Source organism: Pristis pectinata, chromosome 1 (genome assembly GCF_009764475.1).
Source record: "Pristis pectinata isolate sPriPec2 chromosome 1, sPriPec2.1.pri, whole genome shotgun sequence".
NCBI classification, from domain to species: Eukaryota; Metazoa; Chordata; class Chondrichthyes; order Rhinopristiformes; family Pristidae; genus Pristis; species Pristis pectinata.
The window spans coordinates 62,443,037-62,460,025 of NC_067405.1; the positions used below are offsets into that span (position 1 = coordinate 62,443,037).

General features: G+C 37.8%; 1 protein-coding gene across 3 annotated transcripts in view; it reads left to right on the forward strand.

Moving 5' to 3' along the window:
* The window catches only part of LOC127574760 (protein unc-80 homolog), a 211,845-nt gene that overhangs the window by 175,511 nt on the left and 19,345 nt on the right, over window positions 1-16,989 (forward strand). For all 3 annotated transcript variants that reach the window (XM_052024066.1, XM_052024057.1, XM_052024074.1), the window contains 10 exons: window positions 1,186-1,356; window positions 1,701-1,793; window positions 4,938-5,156; window positions 6,463-6,663; window positions 7,748-7,871; window positions 9,199-9,324; window positions 12,195-12,318; window positions 12,634-12,840; window positions 13,448-13,632; window positions 15,364-15,529. In XM_052024066.1, coding sequence (XP_051880026.1) covers window positions 1,186-1,356; window positions 1,701-1,793; window positions 4,938-5,156; window positions 6,463-6,663; window positions 7,748-7,871; window positions 9,199-9,324; window positions 12,195-12,318; window positions 12,634-12,840; window positions 13,448-13,632; window positions 15,364-15,529 — 1,616 coding nt within the window. The remainder of the gene's footprint in view (window positions 1-1,185; window positions 1,357-1,700; window positions 1,794-4,937; window positions 5,157-6,462; window positions 6,664-7,747; window positions 7,872-9,198; window positions 9,325-12,194; window positions 12,319-12,633; window positions 12,841-13,447; window positions 13,633-15,363; window positions 15,530-16,989) is intronic.

The window sequence follows — 16,989 nt, forward strand, 5'->3', positions numbered from 1 at the left end:
ATGCCAGGATTGTTTCATTTATAAGTGCTGCTGAAAAACAGGTGCCATTTACTGGAAATAATAGTAGTAAACTGAGTTGTCACTCAAGTAATCTGGGTTCTATGTAATGCAACCTAGACAACACCTGCTCCATTGCTGAGATAACAACAAACTAGGCACAGAATAGCAAAAAATCTAGGCACTAATATTGGATGCAAAAAGCACAGAAAATGATGGAAACACTCAGCAGATTGGGCAGCCTCCGTGGAAGGCAAAATGCATAATCTGTATCAATCCCACGTATCTGCCCTGTCCCTATCCACTTTTCCTTCAACATCATTCTCTGATAGGGAGCATTTTTATGTGTTTTCAAACAAGTTTTCTTGCACTCCAATGTTCATATTTGAATTTTTATTACATTGTAGACCCTTAACAGCTGAAAACAGAAAGCTTTTATATACCTTTATAGCATTGTTCATTAACAATTTCTGACAAAATACTGTAGAATCCTCCTTGTTATAACTGAGCTAGTCAGCTGTTTACTCATAGGAGGAGATATTGTAGTTATGTAAAAGGTTTATAAAAAAACTAAAATAGTTTATAGATTCACTATATCTTGACTTTTATTCTGAAACTCTTACTGCCAAAGTAGCATTTTTAATGGGCATTAAAGGTGGTTCTACCGCAGTTTTGTGGACTTGAGCAGCCTAATCAATGCACTCTTTTGCATCACGCAGCAATGCTTATTGAGTTGCATAAGAGCATATGAAAAAGCAGTAGCCATCGACGATGTGGCCTTTAGAGTCCATTTCACCTTTTAATATTATGCTGTTCTGATCTTGGCTTTAACATTTTTTTAGGCTGTTCCCTATAACCCTTGACACTCTAATTCATCCACCTCATATTAACCTACTCCTCCACATCAATCAATTTCAAAGTGTCTTTATTAATATTTTTAATGAGAAGGCATGAGCTTGTATTTACTGAGATTGAACTTAAATTTTATAATAATCAATGCTATAGGGCAAGGCTAATCCATTGTCGGCAGGTGAATAAAGTACCTTTTAACCGGCAATCCTGGTGTTGCATGATCAGATGATACCTTCACATTTTCTTGTTTCTTAACTGTTTACTAAAATAGGATTATTTTTGCTTTAGTCAAGCAAGTTGTTTTGACTGGTTTAATGTTCCTATTCTATTCCACAGTCTTCAAATGCTGATGGTTCTAGAAGCTCTGGTACCTTGTTACCTGCAGAAACTAAAGAAACAAACCTTTGAATTGGAGTTGGCGTCTGCAGCACGGGATGAAATCACTGCCATCGCTTCACTTGCCACATCTATACAAGCTCTGTTATACAGTGTTGAATCTCTCACCCGGTAATGCAGAAGAGATAATCCGGTTCTTGTACAATTTTTTCAACCTGGTTAATAATTTGTCATGTTCTTCGGAATGAAATTTACAATGTTTCAAGAATTTATACCTTTACTATATTACTTTGTATTTTAAATATATTAAGCAATAGATTCTATGTCTAATCACCTTTGTTAATTAAATACATTCAACTACATTAGACTAGAACAAAGGAAACTAAAATTAAATATTTGTGCAGTTAAAATTGTTTTAATTTTTGTAGCTGAATCAATCAAGCAACACTGACTTAAAGGAAACATTCTTTGACTTTGTGTAATGTGTGTTGATTTCTTTCATGGATTCGGTACAGGCCAATGACGGCTCCTCAGATGAGCAGGTCTGACCAGGGACACAGAGGAGCTCCAACAGCCAACCATGCCATGTCTGGAGGGGTCAACACAAGGTCAGGAAAAAGCCATGACAATTTTTACATATTCCTTTTGTCACCTTTCAATTTATCCAAACAATGGACTGAATGGTCTCTTAAACTGTAATTTCCATCATTCTGATTTGTTTCTCCTGAGATCTTTTCCCATTATCTTGTTTTGAAGGTTAGTCAAAGGAACATACTCCTTGTGGTTGGAGAGAGATTTATGATCCTTGAGACTAAAACAGTTGCCAATCAGAAACATTTTACTTTAGAAATAAACCTGCAGTTTTCCTGTCATTGATTGCTGGCATGAAAATGATATGACTGGTCTGGAACAGAGACCTGTTCTTTTGGGTTTACAAATCTATTCTCAACGCTGATGTTGAGAATGTTTGTATTACCCTAACAGGAGGAGGCTATTCAGCCTTTAACCTATTCCATCATTTGAAGAGACCAGGGCTGATCTGTAGCCTAACCTTGTTCACCCACCTTAGATCCACAACTAATCACTCATCTGTTTTTTTTTGTGGAAGAGTTCCACACCTATTTGTGTGAAGGAATGTTCACTAATTTACTGCTTGAATATCTGGCTCTGATTTTGAGTTCACTTTCCCTGGCTTCCTCTAGAAGTGAAAATACTTTCCCCTCTTCTCATCTTACCAGTTATTTTTAAAATCCTAAAAACATCAATTCAAATATTCCTTCACCTTGTTTATTCTAGGGTTTACGAATGTAGTGTATAATTTCTCCCAAAACTTTATCTCTTGAAGTCCTGATAATATTCTGTTGAATCACTGTTGCATGTCCAATGTTCTCATCCGTGGTAGAATGCCCAGCACTGTATTTGGTAATCTTAGTCTGGTCTAACTAGTATTGTGTTTCCTATAGCAAAACCTCTTCACATTTATGTTCAAGTCTTCCAGTTAATAAGGCTGACATCTCATTAGCTTTTTATATAGGTATACCCCTACTAACCCATAATGATCTATGTATGTGGGTCCTCTCTGTTCCTAACATTCAATTGTTTAGAAATATTTGGATCTATCTATTATTAGTTCAGGTTAGATGACTTCACAATTATTTGTTTTAATTGATTTAACATCACCCATTCTCAACGTCTCTTTATAATCGTATGGTCCTGTCAACGCTGTGCCACTTCATGTTATTAGCAAGGCTAAACACACGGATTGTTAAGGCCCAGACCAGATTCTTGAGAGGTACCACTATTCATTTCCTTCTAACCTGAATAGAAATCCATTATTCCTACTCATTATTCTGCTGTCTAACCAATTTCGCAACCATATGCCTTGTGAAACCTTAGGTAATGCCAAATGAATGCCTCCATTGACATTCTTGGATTATAGTTAAGTATATGAAAACATTTAGTTTGATTTGTTGGGCAACTTGTGAGCTATCCTTGCATATCTCTCAAGTTTCTTTAAATGTTCAGTTATTCTCTCATTGAATATAGATCTAAATGATTTACAAGCAGGTCAATAATTTCATGATTCCTCTCTTTCAGACTTTTTTTAAATGTAATGGATTTGTAATTTTACAATATTTTCTGGCAATTGTTGAATTTAGAGAGCTGTAGAAGATTATGGCTGAAGAGTAACATTTACTCCTCCATTTAAAACCTTGATAGTAATTAAATGTGGGTTTTTATCACTGGTCTGAAGATTATGATGTAAAGTATTGCTATGTTGCATGCTACCCAGTGTATTGGAAGCAGCATAGCATCAGTTGTGCTCTTGTGATAAATGCACGTATGAAACCTGCTATATTCTCTCCTAATTTCTGAATAGCTCTGTGATGACCTCACTGAATCAGAATAAAATGGCATTATAAACAAAAGAAAATGCAACACATTGGCATGACTAACAGAAGGCATGGAATTCACTACAGACTGAAGCAAAGGAGAAGATATGGAGAAGTGCATTACTTGAAATATTTGACAATGACAGCCTCTGCTATTCCTTCCAGCCTCAAGGCATCAATCCCAACTGATAATTAATTCCTAAGATCAGCCAAGTTCTTAAGAAATGTAAATAGACCTAAAAAAAATTACAACACATTGTTTCAGTATTACCTAAAGAGAATATTTAGTGATGTGTGGTTAACGCAAGATAAACACAATTTATTCTCTTCCCTACCTTAGAGAACCATGACATTGTTCAGCATGGAAGGAAAGAAGCAATCTGGCCCATCTAGTTGCAACAACTCTTTGAGCAACACTTTTGCCATATCCCTCGAATTTGTTTGTCCTCTAAATATTTATCCAGTTCCATTTAAAAGTTACTATTGAGTTTATTTCCAGCATCCTATTAGGGTATCCAAGTGCTCACTTCATAAAACTCTTTCCTCATGTTCTTTTGCTTTGGCCAACTTAAACAGGCAAGGCATAAAAAGATATGATCCCTATGTGGGCAAATGGAATTAGTGTCGATAGGCAAAAAAAGTTGGCTTGGATATGGTGGACCAAAGGGACGGTTTTTTTATAGTTATGACTTATAAACTGCCTTAACTCTGTGGCATCTTGCTGAGCCCCTTCAGCCAGTGGAAACTTTTTGTTTACTCTATCTAAGTCGTTCCTATTTTAAAATATTTATATTTGATCACCACATAGTTTTCTCTTAAGAATTCCAGCTTCTCTTGTTTAAACACTTGGGAGTGATCCCTCTTTGCTTTGCAAAGTGCGCTGCTCAGATTTGAAAGCAATTCTTCATCTGAACCAATGCTTTTGCATAGGTTTAAAACAACTTTCTTCACTATTGAACTCCCTGTTTGTAAAAAAACCCATTTATTTTCATTGCTTTGTTAATCTATCCTGCCATTTTCAAAGATTTGCACCCCCTTTAAAGTAGCTTCACTTAAATATATTGTCTCTCCTTCCAAGCTGAAATGCATCAATTCACACTTCTGTGCGTGGAATTTCATCACCTACCTTTTCCACTAGCCTGTCTGTGTCCTCTGGAAATTGGTCACCAACCAGTGGGATACTTCTTGGATCACTGTGTTTCTTGTACTGTTGGTGGCTGTTTGATCACGTTAGATAAGAACTCTCAGGATATTTTTCTTTATAGTTGCTGAATTTTTGGTTAATCATTGTCATTGATTACCTGCTGATGATGAAGTTTTTTTTACTTTATAGAAAATAAAGCTGTTGTTCATCTGCAGAGATAACCTGCATTTGTTAGAAGAGGGCCAGAGTCTTCCAACCGAAGAGCTGGATGAACGTATAGCAAGAGAGGAATTCCGCAGACCTCGGGAGTCGCTCTTAAATATTTGCACCGAATTCTTCAAGCACTGTGGTTCCAGGTTGAAAATTCTGCAGAATATGGCTGGAGAGCCGAGGGTCACTGCTTTTGAACTTCTTGATGTGAAGTCACATATGAGGTATTACTTTAAAGGTTCTGTCCCACTCACTCTCAACATTTTTCTTCATGGGATATTGGTGTCATTGGCAAGACCAGCATTTCTTGCCAATCCTTCATTAGTCACTCAGTTCAAGGGCAATTAAGCCACTTCTGAAGGAAGTTAAGAGTGAGAAATTTGTCCTTTGCACTAGGTAAGCTTTTCAGACCTAACCAGTTCTGCTCAGTTATTTTACAAGAGTATTCTAGAGTGCTTAGTTTATCACCCAACAGAAAGTTGGCAAAACACATGTAATCATCTTCCTCTTTAATTTTTAACAAGTGCTCCCCTCCCACCCATAAGAGGAAAAAGATGTTTCTTCTCTTTGTTTGAACTTATTTTCAACAAACCCTGAAGATCTGATGGTGTAAAACCATTTCTATAATGCAGGCCAGTGGGACAGCTATTCGAGCTGCTGCCTCTCAGTGTCAGTGACCCAGGTTCAATCCTGACCTCCACTCCTGTCTGTGTGGGGTTTGCAGTTTCCCTGTGACCATGTGTGGGTTTCCTCCAGGTGCTCCAGTTAATTGACCTCTGTCAATTGCCCCTTGTATGTAGGTGTATGGTAGAGTCCAGGGGGAGTCAATAAGAATGTGGGGAGAATAATAAGAGGGATTATTGTAGGATCAGTGTAGTTGATGGTTGGCACAGACTCGATGGGCTGAAGAGCTTGTTTCACTGCTGTATCTCCTTATGACTCTATAACATGCAAGTATGATGGGGTGAACATTCTCTATGCAGTTTCTGTGAAGCCCTTGTATTAATAGCATTATGGTGAAAGAGTACCCACATTTGTATGCAGATTTAGACTCTGAACCTTCGCTGCATACAAATGTTTTTTGAGGTACTGGATATTGAAAATGACTCAGATTATCATTACACTCCATAAATTGATAGATTGAATACACCGCATGTTAAAAGGTCTGCTTCTGTGATTCATCAAGAGCCAGTAAGTTCCAGGAGCAGCGGCCAGAATTTTAGTGTCGGTGCCAACCCCAATCTATCAAAAGTCCTGCATTACAAAGGGCATCCTACATTTAAATATTGTTTGCTCTTCTCTCTGTGACATAAAAAATACATACGTAATACATAAAAAAGGCATATAAAGGATATCATAATGTATATCTCACTGTGTGTCTGCAATGAGCTTCTTTGGTCTTAATGCCTTCTGCAATTTGAAAGCAGAAAATGAATTTGTGTTCCTGTGATGGAAAAAATCAATTTCCTTAATCTATAGTTATGTTATTTTTGTGCTCTTAGAATAAATGTGATGTTATTTGTGCCTTAGGTTGGCAGAAATAGCACATTCCCTTCTGAAGCTTGCACCATATGACACCCAAACCATGGAGAGTCATGGACTTCGAAGATACATCATGGAAATGCTTCCAATCACTGATTGGACTGCAGAAGCTGTGCGGCCAGCTCTCATTTTAATCTTAAAACGATTAGATCGAATGTTCAATAAGATTCACAAGATGCCAACCTTACGGTAACTTGACTTGTCACTTAATAAGTATTGGAGAATGTAGTTGGGAATGTAATGGCAAGAGCAGTTGCACTTTACCTTCCATATCTAGGTCTCTCAAAGTTTTTGTGGCTGATAACATGAACTGATTTATAATATTTCAGGTTCTCCTTTAATCTGAGTACATCCCAATCATAAAGTATTTAACATAAAATGAAATTAAAAATTAATTAACAATGAATACTTTTCATTCCTTGATTTATTGTTGTGGTGAATTCTTCACTATGATGGGCTTTTTGGCCACCTTGATGACATCACTTGCTGGATGTCAGAGATTTCCTAGAATGGATGCCAGGAAAGAAGATATCCACACCACAGAATTTGCTGAATCTTCACAGCCAATCACAAAGTCCAGGCCAATAATTTTGGTTCTGCTAAAATATGCTTCAGTACATCAGCTCAAACTTTGACACAGTGGCCTTTAATGTAAACTAATCTGATTTTCTCCACGATTGATGTCTGTCTCTAGATTGAGTTCCTACTTTTGAAGAGAGCCAGGATATAGAGACGAGAGAAAGCAGAAGGAAATAGCTAGGTTTCTTTCTATTTCTTGTACTTTTTTATGATTGGCTTTTTGTATGAATGGATTATTTTAACCAGTTGGATATAAACGTTTGCATACATTTTGCACATGTAACACTCGAGTTTGATAGATTGTAAATCACAGGCATGTTAGGTGCAGGATTCCATTGTGAAGCTTGTCTTAGCAGAGCCCAAATTATTGGCCTGGAATTTGTGACCAGTTGTGAAAAGCTAGTGTTTTCCATGGCATGATTTTCTTCCTTCCTGACATTGTGTTGGGCATTCTTGGCAATTTCCGGCATCCAGAAAGTGATGTCATCAAGATGACTAAGCAGTCAGTCACATTAAAGAATTCAGTAAAACTGCATATCAAGAGATGAAAAGCATTAAGATTTAGTGAACGTTTTAAATATTTATCAAAGTGAAATTGATGTTAGGACATGTGTGTAGCTTTTCACCTAATAAATTAGCTAAAATATTGTGATATTTCATGAAGTTCTGGTTAAACTATATTTTGTTTCTTCAGGCGCCAGGTGGAATGGGAAGCTGCCAGCAGCTTAATAGAAGGGATTTGTTTAACTCTTCAAAGACAGCCAATCATTTCATTCCTACCACATCTTAGGTCATTGATTAATGTCTGTGTTAATTTGGTGAGTAGAATGTAAGCACTGAGATTTAACCATTCTTTGCCTAACTTGATGTGAGTAAAGCTCTTGCAGTGATGCATTATAGAAAGGCATCATCAGTCAAGCACTGGTCTGTATAGATCAAAAGACCAAGCTTTAATTTTCAATCCCTGCTGATCAATTTTTGGTGAGATACTTGTTGCGTTCTATATTTGGCTGCCTTGTCAACACACAAGGAAGATGAGAAAATATTTGCCATTGCTCCCTTCTCTGTTGGAAAATCTATGCATGTCTGAAGATGAAGATTCACTATATGAATTTTGCATTAGAAGGACTGAGATTTAAGTAAGGTAACAAGTTAGCTGGCTTCCACAGATTTGCCTCCTAGCAAGATTTATCATCTTCAGGAAAGAAAGCAATGGAGAAATGTATTTCAATGACTGCATAATGGCAGTCACCCACCTCTTGGAAAAATCTAATTATTCTTTCTTCTTTCTCCCTCCATTCTAGCTTTTCAATTCCAATTACTCAGCTATTGCCCACTGGTCAGGAATACTGATGTTTGTGACCACCTTGAGAATTTTTTCTATATTCAGTACCAGGATGCTGTGTTAAGGGTGTTACATAGCTAGCAAGGCCAATATTTATTGACTCTCACTAATTGACCTTAAAAAGGTTATATTTTGCTGTCACCTTGAACTGCTGCAGTTTATATATTGAAGATACTTTCATGATGTATTTAAGTATGTAGTTCTAGGGTTTTGACAGTTTAGTGTGGAGAGGAACTTGCAAATGGTGCTGTTCTCATCCACTTGCTACCTTTGACTCTCTAGGTAGCAGAGCTTTTGTATTCAGAAGGTGCTATCAAAAAAGCCTTTGCCAAGTTGCTGCAATGTACCTTATAAATGGTACACAAGAGTGACTCTTTAATGTGGTTTTAGTGCCAGTCAAGTGGGTAGTTTTGTTCTCGACTGCATCAAACTTCATGAGTGTTGTTGGAGCTACCGTTGCAGCCCTGCGTCTGACCTCTCTGGGGATCACTCCTTGGAGCTATCTGATCTGCTTAACAGTTGAGGGATTGAAACTGCTTAACTGCATCTGAAACTTAATTGTGAGTTTTGTTTTGTATGCAGTTGTTCTTTCAAGAAGAAACTTAAAACAAGTGAGCTTTCTTCAGCACATCAAAGTGGGAATATTAAATAGAATAGTGTACAAAGTGCTCTAAAGTCATAATATATAGATTAACATAGAATGAAAATACCCTTGCTTTGTTAGTTAGTGAAGATTTCAGAAAGTGTTACCTATCTGATTCATCACAGTGAAATTTTATTCTCTCATTGGTTATCCATAGGTAATGGGTGTCGTTGGACCATCAAGTGTTGCTGATGGTTTACCTCTTCTGCACTTGAGTCCATACCTTTCTCCTCCACTACCCTTCAGCACAGCTGTCGTTAGGCTTGTTGCTTTACAAATTCAGGTATGTTTATTTTGTTGATGAAAGTCATGAAGGTAAGATTACTCAGAGTCCATCAATTTGCCATTATAAATATTACAGAAACCATGGAGAAAAACATATATGCAGATTTATGTACTTGTTGCAGAGTTTCTACCCAAGTTGCATCCACAGATTGGAAGAGCCAGTTGTAAATTCCATGGTATATTGTACAAGCAGAGAACTACTAATGGATAACTGAAACAAAACGTTAAATATAACACACAAAGAAATAAAATGGTGAAATAGTACCTTTGGCCATTTTCATTTATTACTTCAATTTTTTTCAGCCAAATCATCAAAGAAAAGAATTCACCCAACTTGAAACATAGAAATTCAATCAAATATATTTTAATTGAAAAATAATCAAAAACAGATGCTGGAAATTTGAAATAAAAACAGAGATTGCCAGAATTACTTGGCAGATCACACAGCATCACTGGAGAGAGAAACAGATTTTTAGGTTTGACCTATTAGAACAGAGAAAAGTTAGAAATCAAACATGCTTCAAGTTGCAGAGAAGGGGAGAAGCGTTAGTGAGACTAAAGAGAACATGTGTGATACAGTCCAATTAGAAAAGACTGAACAACACAAGTGGTGGCAATGGCAGCACTGGCTAAGAGAAGTTGGTGAAGGCTTGTTTAATCCCAGGAGATCTGTCTGGAGAAGATGTATATTGAAGAAGGCAAATGCAAAACAGGAAGAGAGAGAGAAAAAGGCTGTAAAAGACAATGCTAGAGTCATGAGATTCCAGCTGGAGAAGCAAGTTACTGCAGATGTTAGGTCATGCAGCATCTGATAAGAATTGAATGATATTAGTAGATAAAAGGGAAATGGATTGTCACCATCCACCCTGACAGCCACCAACGCAGCTGAACCTGTGATCACAATGGAGAACGTAAGATCAGTCTTCTGGAGAGCGAACACGAGGAAAGCACCTGGCCCGGATGGTGTCCCGGGCCGCGTGCTCAGATCTTGTGCTGACCAGCTGGCAGAAGTATTCGCGGACATATTCAACCTCTCCCTGCTTCAATCTCAGGTTCCCTCCTGTTTTAAGAAGACCACTATCATCCTAGTACCAAAGAAAAGCAAGGTAACATGCCTCAATGACTACTGACCAGTGGCTCTGACATCCACCATCATGAAGTGCTTTGAGAGGTTGGTCATGGCACGCATCAACTCCAGCCTACCAGACAACCTGGACCCATTGCAATTCGCCTATCGGCGAAACAGGTCTACAGCGAATGCCATCTCCCTGGCCCTACACTCAGCTCTGGAGCATCTGGACAGTGAAGACACATACGTTAGACTATTGTTTATTGACTACAGCTCTGCCTTCCATACAATAATTCCAAGCAAGCTTGTCACCAAACTCCGAGACCTGGGACTCAACACCTCCCTCTGTAACTGGATCCTTGACTTTCTAACAAACAGGCCGCAATCAGTGAGGATAGGCAGCAATACCTCCGGCACGATTATTCTCAACACTGGTGCCCCACAAGGCTGCATCCTCAGCCCTCTACACACTCACGACTGTGTGGCCAGATTCTGCTCTAACTCCATCTACAAGTTTGCAGATGATACCACTGTTGTAGGCCGTATCTCCAACAACGATGAGTCGGAGTACAGGAAGGAGATAGAGAGCTTAGTGGAATGGTGTCATGACAACAACCTTTCCCTCAATGTCAACAAAACAAAAGAGCTGGTCATTGACTTCAGGAAAGGGGGCGGTGTACATGCACCTGTCTACATCAATGGTGCTGAGGTCGAGAGGGTTGAGAGCTTCAAGTTCCTAGGTGTGAACCTCACCAACAGCCTGACCTGGTCAAATCACATAGATGCCAAGGCCAAGAAAGCTCACCAGCACCTCTACTTCCTCAGGAGGCTAAAGAAATTTGGTTTATCCCCTTTGACTCTCACCGACTTTTACCGATGCACCATAGAAAGCATCCTATCTGGATGTATCAGGGCTTGGTACAGTAACTGCTCTGCACAGGACCGCAAAAAGCTGCAGAGAGTTGTGAACACAGCCCAGAGCATCGTGGACAACAGCATTCCCTCCTTAGACTTTGTCTTTACCTCTCGTTGTTTTGGTGTAGCAGCCAGCATAATCAAAGACCCCACCCACCCGGGACATTCTCTCTTCTCTCCTCTTCCATCGGGTAGAAGATACAGGTGCCTGAGGGCACGTACCACCAGACTTAAGGACAGCTTCTGCCCCACTGTGATAAGACTGTTGAACAGTTCCCTTATACAATGAGATGGACTATAACCTCATGATCTACCTTGTTGTGACCTTGCACCTTATTGCACTGCACTTTCTCTGTAGCTGTGACACTTTACTCTGTACTGTTACTGTTTTTACCTGTACTACATCAATGCACTTTGTACAAACTCAATGTAACTGCACTGTGTAATGAATTGACCTGTATGATTGGTTTGTAAGACAAGCTTTTCACTGTACCTCGGTACAAGTGACAATAATAAACAAATACCAATACATCTGTTCGGTGAGCAGGGATTATCCTGTCTGTCCAGTTTCCTGTCACCTTAATTCTGATGCTGATAAAGGCTTGCATAATGAAAATGCAGTCTTTTTCAGATGTTGCTTTCCAGAATTCTAAATATGTGTTACCAGAATTTTTTTCTAAAATATTTATGTTAAATTGAACTATCAATCATTTTATCTTGATTTGATGTAGATATTAAATTAAACATTTCAGATATCTTATAACTTCCAAATAGTTACCCTGGACTTCTTAAGCCAAAGACCTAAACAAATATTTATTGTCATAGAACATATTGAAATACTGTTTAAAGAATTCTAAGTAAAGTAACCTTTTTTTTAATGAAAGGCTTTGAAAGAAGATTTCCCTTTAAGCCATGTGATTTCCCCATTCACTAATCAAGAAAGAAGGGAAGGGATGCTTCTGAACCTTCTAATACCATTTGTGCTAACGGTTGGAACTGGAAGCAAAGGTCAGTTGCTATGATTCTATTTAAAAGTAAAAGTTATTTTTGTGCATCTTACCACCATGAGTTAAGATTATGGACCTTAGTTTGGCTGAATTTTACAATCACTACAATCTTTCATCGAAAAGAAATTGGTTTGGAGGCAGAAAGGCCAGTAAAGGGATAGAGGCAATGGGCAGCAACATTCTTTAAATTTATCTATTAAAATTCTATTTATTAACTAAAAGATAGGCTGGCGCTTCCTGATTTTAAATTGAACTTGATGATACGAATATGATTCTCTCGCTTTTTAAGTGACACGAATATTCCTCTCTGCTATAGATAGCCCTAACTTGGAGCAGCTTGAGGTTTTCCTGCTGTTACAGACTGTAATCAATATCCTTCTCCCACCACGAATCATCAGTACCTCCCGGAGCAAAAACTTCATGCTAGAGAACTCTCCAGCACATTGTTCAACTCCAGGGGATACTGGGAAGGACCTGCGACGGGAAGGATTAACAGAATCAACAAGCCAGGCAGCTTACTTGGGTAATGTGGGAAAGCATTTTTTTGTGGTAGATAATAAAAGATGAGCTTTAAGCTGACCATCTCTATAGAATTATATGTCCGATTGTGATATTTATTGCCAAATTCATGTCTCACTACCACTGAGATATTTTCACAATTGAAGTTAATTTGATTTTGGAATTGTGCTATCCAATTGTGCTTGCTAATTGACATAAAACAGATACTGACTTAAAAATAATGTACCAACCAATGTTTGAACTGCATATCGTGTGTCAGTAAATATAAATACAAAAAAGCAATAAAATGGCAACAATTACAGAGTTTATGTACCTCAAGAAATTGGACTGATGACTGGGTTGGCTGAAATAATGTAAATAACTTCAGAGCATACCTTATCTGCATGCTGCTGAGTGGTGTTTTATATATGCAACATTAATAGAGAAGTTCATGGAAAGAAAAACTATACTTTTAATGTTATTGCTTTTCAGTGTAATATAGTTATATTTATTCCCTTATTTTAAACCAATTAGTTATGTTATTAATCCTGTATAAAATATACTTAGATGAAACTAATTATTATTTGGCCTCAATTACTTATTTCCTCTTTTAATTACTCTGCTTATATTAGCACTAAAGGTGATCCTTGTGTGCTTTGAACATCATTTGGGCAGTCAGTGGTACAAGCTCAGTTTACAAGTTAAAGAAATGGCACTACGGAAGGTTGGAGGTCTTGCCATGTGGGATTTCATAGACTTTATAGTGAGAACAAGAATCCCAATCTTTATTCTTCTGCGTCCTTTTATCCAGTGCAAGGTAAAAACAAAATCATGTTTTTTCTTTTCTTTTTTTGAATTTGTGATTATTGCCTTAAATCTTCATATTGTCTGACCTTCAGAAATATAGGCCAAAAGTTGTTTTCATTTTGAAGAGCCCCCTCAATCCTGAGTTTCCACTCAACTGCATATTGCTGAATGCAAAATCTGCTGAGTCATGCAACTAGTCAGTGATGTAAAATGTAACTTTTGTTTTAATTTTGATTTGAAGTAATGTTCCTTCATATAAATAAAAGTGGTAAGTTAGTGGTTCAATTAAAATAGCTGAAAATAGATGTTTATAATCAAACTATTAATCTACCACCTGATTTTAAATTAATGACATATAGTTTTATTTATCTTCTAAAAGTATTTTCTTGTTATGGAGTATGTTGGAGTCATGGAGTCACAGAGCACAGAATCTGGCCCCTTGGCCTACCATGTTCATGCCAACCATCAACTACCTCTCTATGCTAATCCCATTTTACCAGCTCTTGGTTAGTATCCTTCTATCCCCCGGCAATTCAAGTGCTCATCTCAATAATTCTTAATTGTTGAGAGAGTACCTGCCTCCACCACCTATTCTGAGTAGTGTGTTCCAGATTCCAATCACCTCTTGGTGAAAAAGTTCTTCCTCAGAACCGCTCTGACTCCTTGCCCTCTAATTTTTGATGCCTTCACTATATTAATTAAATTCTCAGTAAATTGAAACCAAAAGTCATACTTAACAGTTATTAGGATGCATTTTTGATGGCCATGCACCCAAAAGATTCAATTTGATTTTCAAAGCCACCCTGGTGGCCTATAAATGAATTCATTTTGGGGAAATTGCCAGATGTAATTAACTCACAGTTGGCAAGTGGCAAGTTCGGCTGGCAGGCTTCCTTCCGGCACACAAGGCTGCAGAAGTCAAGTTGCTGTGAACCTAAATGGCTGATAAAATTCAGCAATCTTTTGTGTTGGTTTTGACCAAAGAAGCCTTTGCAAATCTTACTATTTTCCTTCGTCACTTAATCAAATTAAATTGAGCATTAACGAGATCATTTTCTGATGGTTGATTCAGACTCGGTCAGGCGTTTGGCCCTTTAATTCCATGATGCATATCTGTTTCAAGTGCTGCAATTCTTCAAAGTGGCATCTGCTCAAGGAGCACCCTTACATATTAACATCTAAATTCTTTTGCTCTTCTTTGCTATTCCCTGGACTGCTTCTGCTTTTGGATGTCTTAATGTATAATTGAACAATCTTTGCTCCAGGCTAACATCAAATGCAACTGGAAGCTCTTGGAGCCTGCAAGCCTGCCGATCCTCAACAACATTGGTTCCAAATTTAAGTGTTACATGTGATGAAAACTTGTCTATTTGTTTAATGAGATGAGTCACAAAAGACTGATTGCTGACATTCCTCTAGCCAAATCAGCAGATAGTGGACTGCAGTACTCATTTTCTTCCAGGCTAACACTCAGATGGTTAAATCTGAGTTATGGTGTCCTTTACAAGAAACAAAGAAAAATTAAAGACTTGATCAACTCATACTCCTCAGTTAGATGCTAGCTGCAGAGCTTTGTGGGTAAATGCGTTACACTGTTACTTGGTGCATCTGGATTGGTTAACCGTCTGTCCTGATATCCTATGGGGAGGATATAAAAGGTGAAAAGGAATAGTATTTAAATAGGGATGAAGTCAAAATAAGGGCAATTTATAATTGCTCTTTTTCTTTGGGATTCTTCTAGCTGCTAAGTCAACCAGCAGAAAATCACGAAGAAGTAACTGCTCGGCATCACATTATAGACCAGCTGGAGCGCCGATTTATTCCAAGGCCACTCAGCAAGAGCTCACTTGTCGCTGAGTTTAACAGTGAATTAAAAATCTTGAAGGAAGCAGTACATAGTGGATCAGGTAATGGTAACCTAAGCACGCAAATTTTGTTTCTTGTAGATTACTGCACTTCATGGATAAAATTAATAGTTTATTCACAATACAAGTAACCTAACTTTCTGATCAGACACTAAATCAGGTGACAGAGCCCTATGTATGAGGGTATTTGGAAACATGATGATAAAGTAGTAGAGCTGATTGCCTTGGGTTGAATTAACAGAAAAAATATGCTTTTCTCTTGAATAACTTTTATCCATGTTTTACGATTTGAATCCAATTCTGTGATTGCATGCCATGAGATTAGTTGCAGCTTTGGCACAGGAGCATCATACATTTGGGAGAGCAGGTCCACAATTTGTTTCCTACTGGGCTGGACTCTGTAAGCTGCTACATTTTATGACTCCAGGGGCTTTTATTCATTTCATACCTTAATCTTATAAAAGCTTAAGTTCGCGATCCAGATTTTAGTTTTATTGCTTAAGATAAGTGTAATTTTAAAATACTTCAAATACATTGTTGAGCAGTGCAATAGACTGCATGCCAGGAAAACTGGTGGACAGCACACAATATCTGCAGATCGTAGCAATGTGCTTGCTATTGACCATTGATAATTGCCTTAGCTTGCTCAGCTGCAGCTGTACCAAGATCATCTGCAGCCAATGTGCAATAAAGAGACAGCCAAATCAATGGTTGCCCAGATCGAACGTGCTCTTAACTGTTATGTCCATGACTCATTCTCATCTACCATTTCAATATTACTTAATGTGCTGTTTATTTATGTATCAAACAACTGATTGATGTTCCAGTCACCATGTTCTGCATTTTCATCTATTTTCCCACTTGTTGCTTTGCTGCTTTGATGTCATGACAACTAGTCACTGATAACTTGAGTAATATTGACTTGGAAACCCCACTTAAGTGAGCATGTTTGTGATACAGTGGTTTGATGTGCAAACCCCTTAAAAGATGTGTGTGTGGCAAAGCTTTCAAATTAACCCAGTTGAAAAGTAGGTATGTGTGAATGCATTAGCAGAGCGTTAAGATTGTGTAAGGGAGCTGAAGTGGGCAGTAAATGTGGCAGATGTTGACATGTAATATTTCTGACATACCATTTGGGCAAGGTACCTGGTTACTAGTCCTGTTGAATTGTGTTTTGCTTGCTTGCTGAGTGTTTTGTGGTAGACTATGTTACCTGGCTTTGCAAGTTTAAATCTGCATTAGTCGTGAACATTTTACACAAGAAACAGTTTTCCTGGTACTGCAACAAGACTTCAGAATTGTCCATATGTTTTGTTTGTTGCTGTGTATTAGTTTAAACCATTTTTGTAATGGGAGTCAGAAAAACTAAGGATTAGTGCCCATGCCATCCACAAGGGAAAGGAAAATCAACAAAAGGCTGTTAAAATGACATAAAATATTAGAATATATTTTTCTGTATGTCAGTAACTATTATACATTCAGATTTAAACATAAAATTATTA